This window comes from Tachypleus tridentatus, chromosome 7 (assembly GCF_004210375.1).
Source record: "Tachypleus tridentatus isolate NWPU-2018 chromosome 7, ASM421037v1, whole genome shotgun sequence".
In the NCBI taxonomy this organism is placed as follows: Eukaryota; Metazoa; Arthropoda; class Merostomata; order Xiphosura; family Limulidae; genus Tachypleus; species Tachypleus tridentatus.
Window position 1 is genome coordinate 48,581,041 of NC_134831.1, and position 14,156 is coordinate 48,595,196.

Here is a 14,156-nt window from a genome sequence, read left to right on the forward strand (position 1 = left end):
ATTCCACTGTCCAGAAAATAGTCAACAAGTGGAGGACTTTCAAAAACAATTGCCAACATGCTCAGGTCTGGTCATCCAAGCAAGTTCACCCCGAGTGCAGACTGCAAGATGCTAAAAGAGGTCTCCAAAAACCCCATCATGTCATCACGGGACCTACAACAGGCTCTGGCTACTGTTGATGTGAAAGTGCATGCCTCTACAATCAGAAAGAGATTGCACAAGTTTAACTTGCATGGGAGGTGTGCAAGGAGGAAACCTTTGCTCTCTAAGAGAAACATCAAGGCCAGACTGAAATTTGCCAGAGAGAATGTAGACAAAGACCAGGACTTCTGGAACAATGTTCTTTGGACAGATGAGTCAAAATTGAATTATTTGGACACTAAAACAGAAGACATGTTTGGCATAAACCAAATACAGCATTCCAGAAAAAGAACCTCATACCAACTGTGAAGCAGGAGGACCTGGACAGCTCACAATCACAGAATCCAACATGAATCCTACTGTGTATCAGAGGGTGCTTGATGATCATGTGATACCATCTGTAACTGAAAATTAAAGCTGAAGCAGAACTAGACCCTGCAACATGACAATGACCCAAAACATACCAGTAAATCTACCAAGGACTGGCTGATAACTAAGAAATGGAGAGTCCTGGAATGGCCGAGTCAAAGCCCAGATCTTAATCCCACAGAGATTTTGTGGGGTGACTTGAAATGGGCTGTATATGCAAGAAACCCCTCAAACATCTCACAGCTGAAAGAATTCTGCATTGAGAATGAGCAAACTTTCTTCAGACCAATGTTAGAGACTGGTAGATGGCTACAAGAAGCACCTCACTGCAGTTATTTCAGCCAAAGGGGGTAATGCTAGCTATCAGGGGGTAGGGTGTCCTAACTTTTCATCAGAAGATGCAATTTTGTAGAATTACATTTACAGGAGATCTTGAAAAGTATTTTCTTCAGTTTTAATTGTTTAATTATATTCCCATAATCTCTCAGTATTGTTGAAATTGAGATTAAATATCTATATATCCAAAAATGTTACAAATACACAGGCTTTCATAGGGTGTCCTAACGTTTTCACATGACTATATATTGAAATGAAGAAATTAGAATTGTGTTTTCTTCTGATGCCACCATTTCTCCCTACAAATGATTTAAAGTGAATAGCCAATTACCTGTGTTATACATATAACATAAATAATGAAAGTAAACATAATACATACACTGAACTGATAAAATGCTCGAATATTTACTATAATGTAACAAAAGAATTACTTGGGTGAGGAATTTACAAAACGTAAAATAAGATGTGTTTCTCATGGCAAAGCCACGTTGGACTATCCTCTGTGTCCACCAAAGGGAATCGAACCTTTAACTTTAAGCACCGTAAATCTGTTGTCTCACTAGGGAACAAATATTGAACATAAAATATAACAATGGTGAAAGGTTCTCCAACCTAAAACAATTTTATGGGGGAACACAAAAACAACATTTTGGGCAATTGCCCTTCATTTTGTTTCCAGTGAGATTAAAACCATTATCAGAAGAGTGAGTAAAATGATTGAAAAAGAACAAGTAGCCTGTGGCTTAAAAGCTCAAGAACAGGTTCTTAAGCTTAAAATGAGATGAGAATACACACACACAGAAACACACACAAAAATATGTTATTTTATTTCTGTATGTTACTTCCATCAACTCGTTTGTAGCTGAATAACTTGTTTCCAAGTCTTAGAACCATATTCTACTTGTTCTGTTTTCACCTTAACTCTTCTAATGGTTTCCAGTCTTACTAGAAACTCAATGAAGAACTGTTGCCTGAAACACTGTTTTGTGTGTTCACTAACAAATTATTTTTATTTGGTAAGACTCTCACCAGAATATTTTCTTTATTGTAATGATCCATTTTGACAATTAATACAAAAGAAATTACAATGTAGTTGTTGCTGAAGGTAACTAATCTTATTGTACATGTATTTGTGGTACTTTATGTGAATTTGTTGGACTAGCCAAGCTTTCTCACCATGTAAAATATTTGTTTATATAATCATAACGCAATTGTATGTATATGTAATAAGTATTTGATTGCATGTTATACTATCACTTGAAGCTCATTTTGTAAACTTATATAGAAAATGTAAAGACAGAAAAATCAATAACTTAAAATGAGAATGCTGTTAATCAGATGTTTTTTTTATGATGTTCATTTTTTTTTCAACTGCACACTTCACTTAAAATAGAATTATTTATCCACCTGGCTTCATAAACATGCTTATTATCCTACCGACATTTTTAGAATATTTTGCAACTTGTGTATTAGATGCTAAACAAGTCTTTTGTGAAAATTCAGCTATCTTCACTGACACTTAGATTTTTATGGAAGAGGCAAATTTATATATATATATTTTATGAAAAACTACAAAAAACAAATAATGCTATTTCAATCAAAATGCTCATTTTAATTTTCTTTATCACCTTCTATAAGATCCTTGTCAGAATTTACACATTCTGCTTTCTTCTAAAGTTTTGAATTCAGTGACTGCCAATTTCCTGTAACTTTTAAACATTTTCAATTTGATTTTACTGATTTCTGCTGCCACCTTTGTGTGCTTCACAAACAATCATAACAAATAAAAAATCTATTACCATATTACTCAATGCATTTTCCTAAATAACACACTTCCACCTTCAAGAGTATTTAAAATTATAATATGATGCTTGACCAAACATGGCTTTTCATGTGACAAACAGCATGTATATTTAGATTTTAAACTGCACATTTTAGTTATTACTATAAAGTAAAAAATTATACACAAGAAACAAGAAATTTAGTACTTATTTTTCTGGATTCTTGTGCTTTTGTTGTCAACAGACAAAGTCCTATAGGTCTGCTTTTATATAACAATATTAGTACTTAAAAATATTTTTAAAATTTATTTCAACTACAAAAACTGAGAACCCCCAAAAAATTATCCTGCACAAAATATAGAATGTCCTAAAAACTACTATAACTGAAGCTGCTCCATAACTAAGCTGAAATAGATTAAAGTTCTTAGTCATTCAGAGCTCAATATAATGAGCACATGTATAATATGGGGTAAATTGTCTAGAAGTATGCACCATAATGAAATAATCATTAGTAGATGCTTTTAGGGATACAATTCCTTTCATAGTCACTATAAATACAACACTAAAATAACATAGTAGAGAGAAATTCATTCAAAGCTATGACAAAACAAACCTCAATGGTAAGTATCACTAATTCATTTATATTTCATCAAGTCAAGGAGTTGAAAAGTTTATATCTTAAATTATGATTTGTAAATGTTTATAACTTGAGTCTCTGATTGGATAACCTCTCTGACAGACTTAGAATGGAATGGAGAAAAAAAAAGAATTGGATGTTAAAGGAATCACAATACACAGAAGTCAAGATTAAGAATGTATTCAATATTTGTGTTTGGAATTAAATTAAAACTTAGACAATATAGAATTATTTATAAAATGTCTTATGCCAAGTTTATTGACACATTAATAACAGAGCTATTTAACTAAATTTTGATTGTGACTGCAAACTGGTTGTGAAATATCTGTGCTAATACTTCTGGTGCTAGAAACAATGCTGTAAATTTAAGTCCCTCTGTACTCTTTAAAAAGTTAGTTACATAAATAAATTAAACATAATTCACAATAACAAGATTAGCACTAACAATTGTTTTAATGTCAAATGAGAACCAAATCTCTAATAATCCAGCATTATTCATTACAGTAAACAAATATTTCTACAAAAGATGCAATAATGTACTTTTGTTCATTTCTTGTCTTTTAATTAATTTTCACTTTAACTGGTGGGACCATAAAAAGTATCCATTTGATACCCCTTATGGCCCTTTAATATTGAAAGAGAGGAGAGCCAATGAAAATGACTTCTCATAAATTGATCTATGCATTTCTTAATCAAACAGAACATGACAAATCAAGAATAGATCTTCCAAAATTTATGAATGCTCATCACTATGAATAATCATCTAATCAAAGTAAATACACTTTCAATAATCAGGATTCAAACTTTCTGTATCAGTGTAATGGAACTCATATATAAAATTTCAAATGCAGAGCAATTATTTGAGCTTTTATAAAGATGACTACTGTCTTCAGTCAGAATGCTACTTTAATGTTTTATATGTGACATGAAGCCTGTATTAAGGCTCGCACATTTAAAATATATAAACATCCAAGTTATTTTTTGTCATCACTTTCCAAAACAAGTGAATAATGCAAATTTGTAAACTGTTTGAAAAATCTACCTTATTGCATGTACATTTCTTGTAAATCATGCATGTTAGGGGAAGCAATTTTAAATCTGACTATGCAGACTGTACTAGTAAAAAAAAAACACAATGCCCCTGTTTTACCAATCATGGCACAATCAGAAATTACCAATTGCCAATTGTTATAGCAAGCAATAAACCCAATTCCTATTATGCTCAATAAAGCTGATTAGTATTGTTGATAGTTTAGCCTTAAAAATTACAATGACTATAGAAAATGTAATTAGAAGCTCCACTAAATTTGAAATGATTGAAGTTACCAACTATCCCATTTCCATTTTTTATGTGAGTGGGTGTGAAATAAAAAATGGGGATTGACCTCCTGAATGGTACATGAGAAATACACAGTTATGTAACAGTAGTGAATGACAAATTATTGAGGTTCATTACCTAAATTCATTATTTTCAACAAATGTTTTAAATCTCGGCACCTACAGTGTCATTTCTATCAGTTATCTAAAAATCACAAATTAAGGTTATACTGTTGATAAAGACAGATACTCTCCTGTTAGTTAGAGTAAACAATCTCCAGCAGCAGAGCAAATGGGGATATTAAAATCCATGGATACAATAGTTGAGGAAAGTTTTTATCTTTTTAAAACTAAATAACTCTTAAGAATCCCCGTTTGTTAACAAGTGCAATAGGCAGTTCATAACAATTGCCCACCTTCATGATTCTTGTTTTTCAATTATTTGCTTTCAACTAAAAAAATAAAAATAATAATAAAAAAACACCATTTTCCCCCCCACATTCAAAAAACAATCCAACCAATCAGCAAGTGGCTCAACTAACTTTAACTCTCTCAACATGCAATTGGTCAATTTGACTGAACACACAACCTCTGTTTGTTTCCTAATAGTAAAAGCCACGAGTCTTTCTTACGCATCTACAGAGGGGAATCAAACCTCTGAATTTAGCATTGTAAATCTAAAGGCTTATCATTGTCTCAGTGGGATGACCTCTTTGCACTCCTTTAAATTCTTCACTGATTTAATACTTCTAACTTTCAATATAATGTGTATATCTTAAAAATTAGACAGTCTTTGAAGTTAACATTACAACAAGTCTTTCACATAAAAAAGTCATTCTTTAGTGGCATACTTTTAATAAAATATAATAAAGATTTATTCATGAATATACTTAACATTCGTTTTAAATACACTATGTGCAAAATAAGTTCCATGTTAAAATTCAACTTTTCCAAATCCGAAAAATCTCTTAGTGCAAGTCCTATAATCTCCTAAATACAATTTAAATATTGTTTTTCCAGCAAAACTTTATATTTTAACTATTACTATTTTCTCCACCCTATTTCAAAACATGATCAGTCACTTTGACCAACACTGTAACAAAAATAGATAATTTAAATTACCCTTTATTTTTTCTATAATGACTTGAAATTGTAAGGTAAAACTACATTTGTTTATCTCAAGTGGCATTATGCTCATAATGGTATACATTTATGTATAATTAAATTTAATTATTACATAAACCATGTCCAACTACTATCCATGCCATTGTAAGTTGTAAATCACTCAGGGCACAATCATGTGCATCTTGCATGTCAACATGACATGCAGCTCATGTTGGGTTATCAGAATAAATTACCCATAAGCTACAAGTTGCTCATGTGCACATGCAGCATGAAGCATTTTTATAACATTTATTATTTATTTTACCTAATCTAATTTTAACTTACCTAAAAAGATTCCTGTTTTTACATTTTAGTCACTTTTATAATTAGAGACTGAAAATAACCAATACAAAAAACAAGAAATAAAGTACTTACCCAAAATTCCTTTTTCTTGCTGTCAACTGTCAGTGAAACTTAGCCTTATTTTTATACTGATGGTAGTAATACATTAAATTTTTATTCAATTAAATAATGCACCACAGAACAAACTAATAACATGCAAAAAACACTTCTTTCTAGCAATCATAATTTATTTGGCTTTATAACTACATGACAAGAGCCATTACAAATTCATCAAAGCTCGTAGTTGTGATTCCTCTGAGAACTGAAGTTGAATTTGCAAGTTAAACTGACGCTTATTTATTAATAACAACACATAATACTTCTTTTGTTTGATGAAAATCTTGACTTTCTATTGGTTATAGATAATGTAAGAGAAAAACTATTAAAAAGTCCTGAAAGTAAGGATGTGACAGGTGGATGTGGCAGAAGGGGTCCAAGTTTACTTAATAAGTCTGTAACCAAACAAAACTGAATATCATAAAAATTATAGTTTGTATGAACAATGACAATTTTATAGTGAGTAAATTTTATTTAATTTTGTACTTCTTAGATGATTGGTGTCACAACATGGGTAATTCAGGTTTTATTTCATATATTGCCTCATAAAAGTAAGAACTTAAACTTATATATCAGGTCATCCTTCAAGTAATCTCTGATTTTAGGTTCAGAAAAAAAGGGTTTCAAATACTTTTAATGTTATTTAATCAATAATGTATGTTCCATTATTATTACTTCCTGCCAACGATTCACAAGCTTCTTAGTACCACTTCTATAAAATTCTTGGTGTTTGGAAGAAAATAATGTAGAAAGGGTAGTTTTCACATCTTCATGTGTTCCAAGCTCTTTTCCATCAAGATAGTTCTGCAAACTTCAGAATAGATAATAATCTGTTGCAGATGACTATGAATTGTTGAATGGGTTGAATTTAGCTTCTGTGCTAGTGCTTCAACTGTTATAGCACAACCTTGATCAAGTGCAGCCAGCAGCAAGTCATCATTAAACTCAATAGGATGACCTGAACATGGCACATCACTTAAGCTGTAGTCACCTGATCTGAACTTCTGAAACCACCTTCGACATTTCCTTTTATTGAAAGAAACTGCACCATAAACACTTTGAATGTTTCATGTAATTTCTGCTCCACTATTGCCTTTTTCAAACTCAAAGCATTATATGTTTAATGTGCTCCTCAGATATATCCATCTTCATTAGGGTTTATTTGATTAATGATTTGAAGAAGTGGAGTTCTGTTAGTTTCGTTTATTTGTCTGAATGTTTTATACATGTCCTGCTGTATACGCTAGTCATTAAAGCCTTCTACAAAGACAGAAATGATTATGCACTTTCTGTATTAAATTTTTGGACATTACTTATGGGATGACCTGATACTATTAAAATATGGATTATTATTTAAGAGAAAAACTTAAACTTTGTGTCATGCATGGTAAAGAATAACTAAAACAAGAAGATTAAGGAAATTGCTTGGAACTATACACTTTCATAAATAACAAGACTATGGAATTCAGCATCACTTTGCAAGAGGAGATCAAATACTGGAAGAATCCATTGTGAGAAGCAAGCTCAGGAGACTGAGAAAGAAGGAATCCAGGAAATGGATCTTGGGACATCAAACACTGGCATTGATGCAAACTAAATTTCCTTTTATTATTTATTTTGATTGGGAAAGGACACTAATTTTAGTTTAACTCATTGTCACTTAAGCCATTTTAGAGCTGTTAGCACATTTTCCATATATTTCCAATTTGAGGATTTTGCTTTACACAAATTTGGATTCATAAACAACTATGAAAGAACTAATTGCTATAAAGTTAGTGGTGATGTAAATTGTAAGATTTTTCTTCCTATTCATAAAAATTATCAGACATTTTATTAACCAGTATATCAGCTACATGATAATGGGTTATATGGGAACAAGAACAGTTCACACCAAAAGTGAAGCAGAGATTTCCTATGATTTATTTTTTATCAGGAAAGGACACTACTTTAAAAGGAAACAAAGAATTACTGTTATACCATGCTTTAGAGAGAACTTAAAAATCATATCAAATAATTATTTAAGTGGTCTGAAAAAAATGAAATGGTTTGACTTTTTTTTTTCCTGTGAAATATGAATTTACAGCAAAATAATTCAATACATGCTGAAATATTTAGTTTTCTTTCAATTTAAGTAACATGCCCTATTCAATTCAGATTTTTCTGATAACCTTAAAAAAAACACAAAAGTGTGAGCCCTACTGATATTCACTGATAAGATTATAGAAAATATGCAAATGAAGCATAAAACTGTTAGATGAAAGCAACTTAATTCACAGAGTGAAAATCAGCTTTCACTCATCTCAATATGGGCTTTCAAAACTCATACAAATCCCAGTATAAGTACTCTGTAAATCATGTACTTTGTGTTTAAAACACTTAATATTTAGTAAAAACTTGTCACATTTTGTGGTTATACATAATTTCATCATTGCAGTAACCATTACTCAATATAGTAGTAGTAATTGCCACAGTTTAAAAACTACCATAGCTAAAATTACATAAATAAGCAGATGACAGCTTAAATCTTGGACATTCAAATCCACATCACAATAACCATTACGTAAAGTTCATCCTATTCAATCTCATTTACCAAGATAAGAAGTAATTAATGTAATTTCTAACATCAAGTGGAAACCAATATTGTTCAATAAACTTACCTTAATTCTGCCCCCACTCAAGGTCTCACTCAATTTAAGGCGGGCATCCACAACTCTTTTTAAATCTCTCTGTAGTCTTCTTCCAAAGTCACGGAACATAGTAGATCCACCGACAATACAATATTCTGAAAAATAATTCAAACACTTGATTTGTAAGTCTCCAACACAATGTGTCAGGTATTACCTCTATAGTTTTAAATCATTACTCTAAATAATTTATCATGTATTAATCATACTATAATTATAACCAATATGTAATATCTATGTAGATTCCAACTATTATATAATAACAACCAATATTAAGCTGGTTATCATCCAAGATTAATAACACCAGTATTTTGTAAATGCAAACTGATGTTTATTTTATCAAACTACTTTAATAGTTTAATATTTGCATAAAATTGTACAAATACATACATAATTAATTAGCTTATTTTTAAGTAGAAATAAACTATTCTTAATCCTTCAAAATTATTTTAAATTAAAATGTGATAAATTTACATTTAACTCTCTTTCCATGGTTGTCTTTTGCTGTGCATGTCTTGAGGTCTTTGATGAGTCACATTTAAAATTCAATTAAAATACTCGGCTTTTATATTATACCACAAGTATAGCATAAAATAGTAGCTAATAATCCATGTTTTAATAGTACAAGTTTTAAAAAGTATGAAACCTAATGTGAATTATTCATTACAATGTTGCTTTTACTCAGATAAAGCATAATTTTCATAGTCTTTAATCTTGTTTAGTTAGAGACACACAAAATCAGACCCCTCTTGCTAAACCTACCCATCACATCTTTTCATTCAGGATTTGTCAACAGTTCTCTTACATTTAATTGTAATTATTTATAACAATAAAAGTCCACGGTTTTCATCTGCCAAATGACATATAATATTACATTTTCTGTACAGAAGATTATAAATTTATCTTCTAGTACAAACTTCATTCCCAAGCAAGACATATCAAGCTTGGACGAATTTATAATAGCTTTTGTTGCATAGTTAGACACCCAGAAAAACTGTGATAATTATGGTACATTGTCTACTTTTTGAATGCTATTATTCTATGCTCTTTGATGCATTATTTAAATAAAAATTATTTAGTGCAATACTACCAATAGTATAAGAAAGTAAGCTTAAGTGTCATTGGCAATTGGTAGGAAAACAAGCTTCTGGTATGGATTTCTTGTTTATCTTGTATATTCTTAATAATTATAAAAGTAACTGAAATGTAAAAATAGGAAATTCTTTAGGTTAGGTAAAGTAAATAATAAATTTTTGATAGGCATGCACATGTGTAGTTCAGAGTAGCTCATGGGTAATGCAATTTGACAGGGTAACATGCCAAGTTATTTAGGAGTTAGTGAGATTGATAAAACAAGTCATGAATTTAAAGCTACTTAAGATAAAGAAAATATCTTCATCTTACAAGATTAAGTCATTCTGAAAAGAAAAAAAGAAATTTAGATTTTTTTGTGGTTAAAGAGTCACTGAAATTGACAACTCTTGAATAAAGTTAAGGTAAAGAAAATAACTGATAAAATATAAACTTTTAAAATGCATTCAGGTGGTTGAAATTTAAGCAAACAAAATTTGAGATTGAGAGAAAAATCATTTTTAACCTTAATATTAAAAATCAATATTCATTTTAACTAGTGGAAAGAAAAAAAATAAATGATATATTCATAGACAAATCTTTAGTAAAGAAAATTTCATGAAAATTGTGATTTGTATATAAAAGACAATGTTTACAGAAAGACTGCCTAATTTTGTGAAGATACATGTACTATATTAAAATTTTGTACTATCAAAATATACCAGGTTAAAAATAGTCTCACTTGGTTGGTCAATTTGGCCAAGCTCTTGTTGAGACAGTTAAGTTGATATGTATGTATATCTAGTTTTGTTTTCATTCTATGAAGACTCGCATAACTACAATTAAATTTACAACGTAAAGTTCTATCTTATACTGTTTGTGATCTTTCATTGATAGTTGGTTTTTACTTGCATTTTGGCCACACAGAAAAGATGTAGAATTGAAGAACACTTTTGATAAGTGGAATGAAATACAATACCCAAATGTAAAGCAGGAGTTAAAACAAAAAGAAACTACCAAGTCAAAATGACGTTGGATTGAAAATACTTTATTACCTAGTTAAATAACACATTGTGAGTAAAGTAAAACAAAAGTTTAACAACAGTAATTTATAATAACTAAACAAAACAATACTATTTCAAATGTAGTCAGAGATGAACATTTAATTTGTGTTGACTTCTTGTACATCTGTTTAGCAGCATTGCCATACCAAATGAAAAAAAACTACCAAGTGATTTACTCTCATACAGTAGTGAAATTCAAATTCTGGTTGAAAGACAGAAGAATAATGTTGTATAGTCAAAGTTATGACAAAGAGTGAAATATATGGAGAAGGTATCGATGACCTAGTGTAATAGTAGTTACTGAAAAACACTTAGCAAAAGAAAGTGCATTGAAGTTGAGGACACCTAATGCATAGAATTATTCACAAGCAGAAGGGAAAAATGAAAGTAATACACTGTCAAAGTTGAAAACTATGTCTAAGATAAGATAAATAAGGATAGTTTTTCAAAAGTTGACTAAAACACATTCATCCATTGGTATTAAAATGAAATAGACCTAAAACAAAAGAAACTGAATTAAATAAAAAGGAAAAGATAATTCTAAGGAATTTTACCAGAAGTTAACATAAGATAGATAACATGAAAATAAAACTAACGAGTAAGTGCAAGTAACTTTGGAACAAGAAAAAAACAACAACAAAGGTAAAACAAACATGCAGTCTGAAGGAAAGATTTAAAATTTAACAGAAAACTTAGTATAAGTTGGAGGAATAAGAAGTAAACTGTTTCAAGTGATCAAAAGAAAAAGGGAAGGCAAGTAGTAAACATACCAAGATAACTGAAAGCCAAAATTTTAAATGCAATGAAGAAAAATTAGAGATGGTAAATCAAAGGATATCAAAGATCATCTGGTATGTAAAATGAATAGTCAAAGAAGAAAAAACCAAACAAAGAAAGGAGGCAAAAATAAAAGTATTATAATACATAAAAAAAAATTCAGAGGACAGAAAATAAAAGAAACATAACAATATGTTAGTTAGTGTGGAATGTGGTAAAATTATTTAATAAAGATTTCTTGGTGAATGTTTGTTGACAATAAATGTAATTCAATGGGAGAAGCAGAAGTCAATAAATAGTATAGAGAAGAAACCTGATGAATGAATGGGAAATTAAGTAGACAAAGAGAGAGCAAAAGAAAAAGAAAAGAGGGGCAAAAGGAGGTCATATTATAGTAATTAAAGTGGAATTATAAAATGGAAGAAGAAGCAATAGGTATTTCAACAAAATATAGAAGTGTAAAGAAGAAACCTGATGTCAAGTACAAATGGTAAATTAAAAAAGAGAGAGAGAGAGAGTAAGAGAAAAAAATCAAGATTCAGACAATTATTAAAATAACTATGGACTGTGCAACAACTATTTCTCAATAGCTGAATATAATTTTAAATAAAACTACTCTCCTCACAACAGAATAATGGGTTTCACCAGGACAGGAGTTCCCAACCGGTGGGTCGTGACCCCTCAGGGGGTCGCGAAGCCTTGGCAGGGGAGTCGCGTAGCCTTGTTAGAAGTAGCTTGGGATAACATTAGTTTTATTTCATCAATTACATTTTCATGCTCTTACATTTTTTTTGTTTCGGTGCAAAGCAAAACGTGTGCTACGTTAGTTCAATGTCATTAGGTGATATTATGGGTGTATGTATGCATGCCTGTGAGTGAATGTGCCTGTATGAATGTGTATGTGTCTGCAACTGTATGTATGTGTACTAGTGAGTAGCGAGTATGTGAGTGCATGCACATGTACGTATGCTTGTGTGTCTGTTTAGCCGAGATTAAGTGTGAGCGTGCTCGCTGTCGACACGTGAGTCACATGTCCGTTGCTGATTGGTGGATGACGAATCGTGCAACTGGCCATGCTCCTTCCCTCCCAATACTTACCCCATCATTACTCTACCTGCACCCCCCACAAGTAGTCAGTGTAAGATCTACAGTTGCCAAAGCGTTCATTATTCAACATTTTTATTTTATTTTAACAAGGAGATAAGTAAGCAGTAGAGGTGAGTTGTGTCCATGGCTAAACGGTGCAGATACTCAGAATGCTACCTCAACATTGGTTTCACCACTGTGCTCGCCAACGACGGCATCGAGAAACCACAGTGTGTTTTGAAACATCCAGAACATGCAAAGAAGGGTTTGGATTTCTTCAATCGGCATGAACGGTGTCTTAAAAGCCAAAGAATCGATAGAAGTGGGTCGTTTCAGCAGCAAAGTGCAGCCGTAGTTGAAGTTTCATATGAGATTGCATTCAAATTGCTAAACAGAAAAGCCTCACACGATTGGAGAAACTTCTTAAACCCTGCATGATGAAAGCAGTAAATCTTATTCTTGGAGAAGCCAGTGCAAAGAAGATGCAGCAAGTATCCCTGTCAAATAATACTATACAGAGGCTCATTTCTAAAATGTCTATGGATGTGAAGGAAGAGGTTTTGACTGAAATCAAGGGTTCCCCTTTGTTCTCCTTTCAGCTCAACGAGTCAACAGATGTAAGTTCATGTTCTCAGGTGCTTGTCTTTGTGAGATACATTAATTCAGGTGACATCAAAGACAAATTATTATTCTGCAGTGCACTTGAAACCACAACAAAAGCTGATGATGTCATGGAAAAGTTTCAACTTTTTTTCAAGACTAAGATCTTCAATGGGAAAACGTGTGGGGTTTGTACGGATGGGGCACCGCTATGCTGGGATCAAATCAGGATTCCAGTCAAGAGTGAAGAAGCTAGCACCTCAAGCAAAGGGCATCCACTGCATGATTTACCGATATGCTCTCGCCAGTAAGACTCTCCCTGCCTCTCTGCAGGAAGTGCTTGAATCTGTAATCAAAACTGTAAATTATGTGAAGACTCAAGCACTCAACACTCGCCTATTCAAAGAACTATGCAAAGACATGAATGCTGACCACGAAGTCCTTCTCTTCTACACAGCAGTACGTTGGTTGTCGAAAGGAAACGTTATTAATCGTGTCTTTGAAATGAAAGATGAAAGAAAGCTATTCCTGGAGACTCAAGAAAGGAAAGATCTTGTAGCTCACTTTAAAGATGAAGCATGGAATAAAAGGGTTGCGTACCTAGCCGACATTTTTGACAAGCTGAACAAGCTCAATCTAAAGCTTCAAGGAAGGGAAACTCATGTTCTCCTTTTTCAAGAAAGTCTTCGGGCCTTTGTTTCCAAACTGCAGAACTGGCGCGAAAACCAAT

The 14,156-nt window shown here is 31.8% G+C and overlaps 1 protein-coding gene across 1 annotated transcript in view; it reads right to left on the reverse strand.

The window, feature by feature from the left end:
• The window catches only part of LOC143255606 (actin-related protein 3-like), a 94,049-nt gene that overhangs the window by 10,151 nt on the left and 69,742 nt on the right, over positions 1–14,156 (reverse strand). The window contains 2 exon segments of the mRNA XM_076511495.1: positions 8,802–8,914; positions 8,917–8,926. Of these exon segments, the coding sequence (XP_076367610.1) occupies positions 8,802–8,914; positions 8,917–8,926 (123 nt within the window).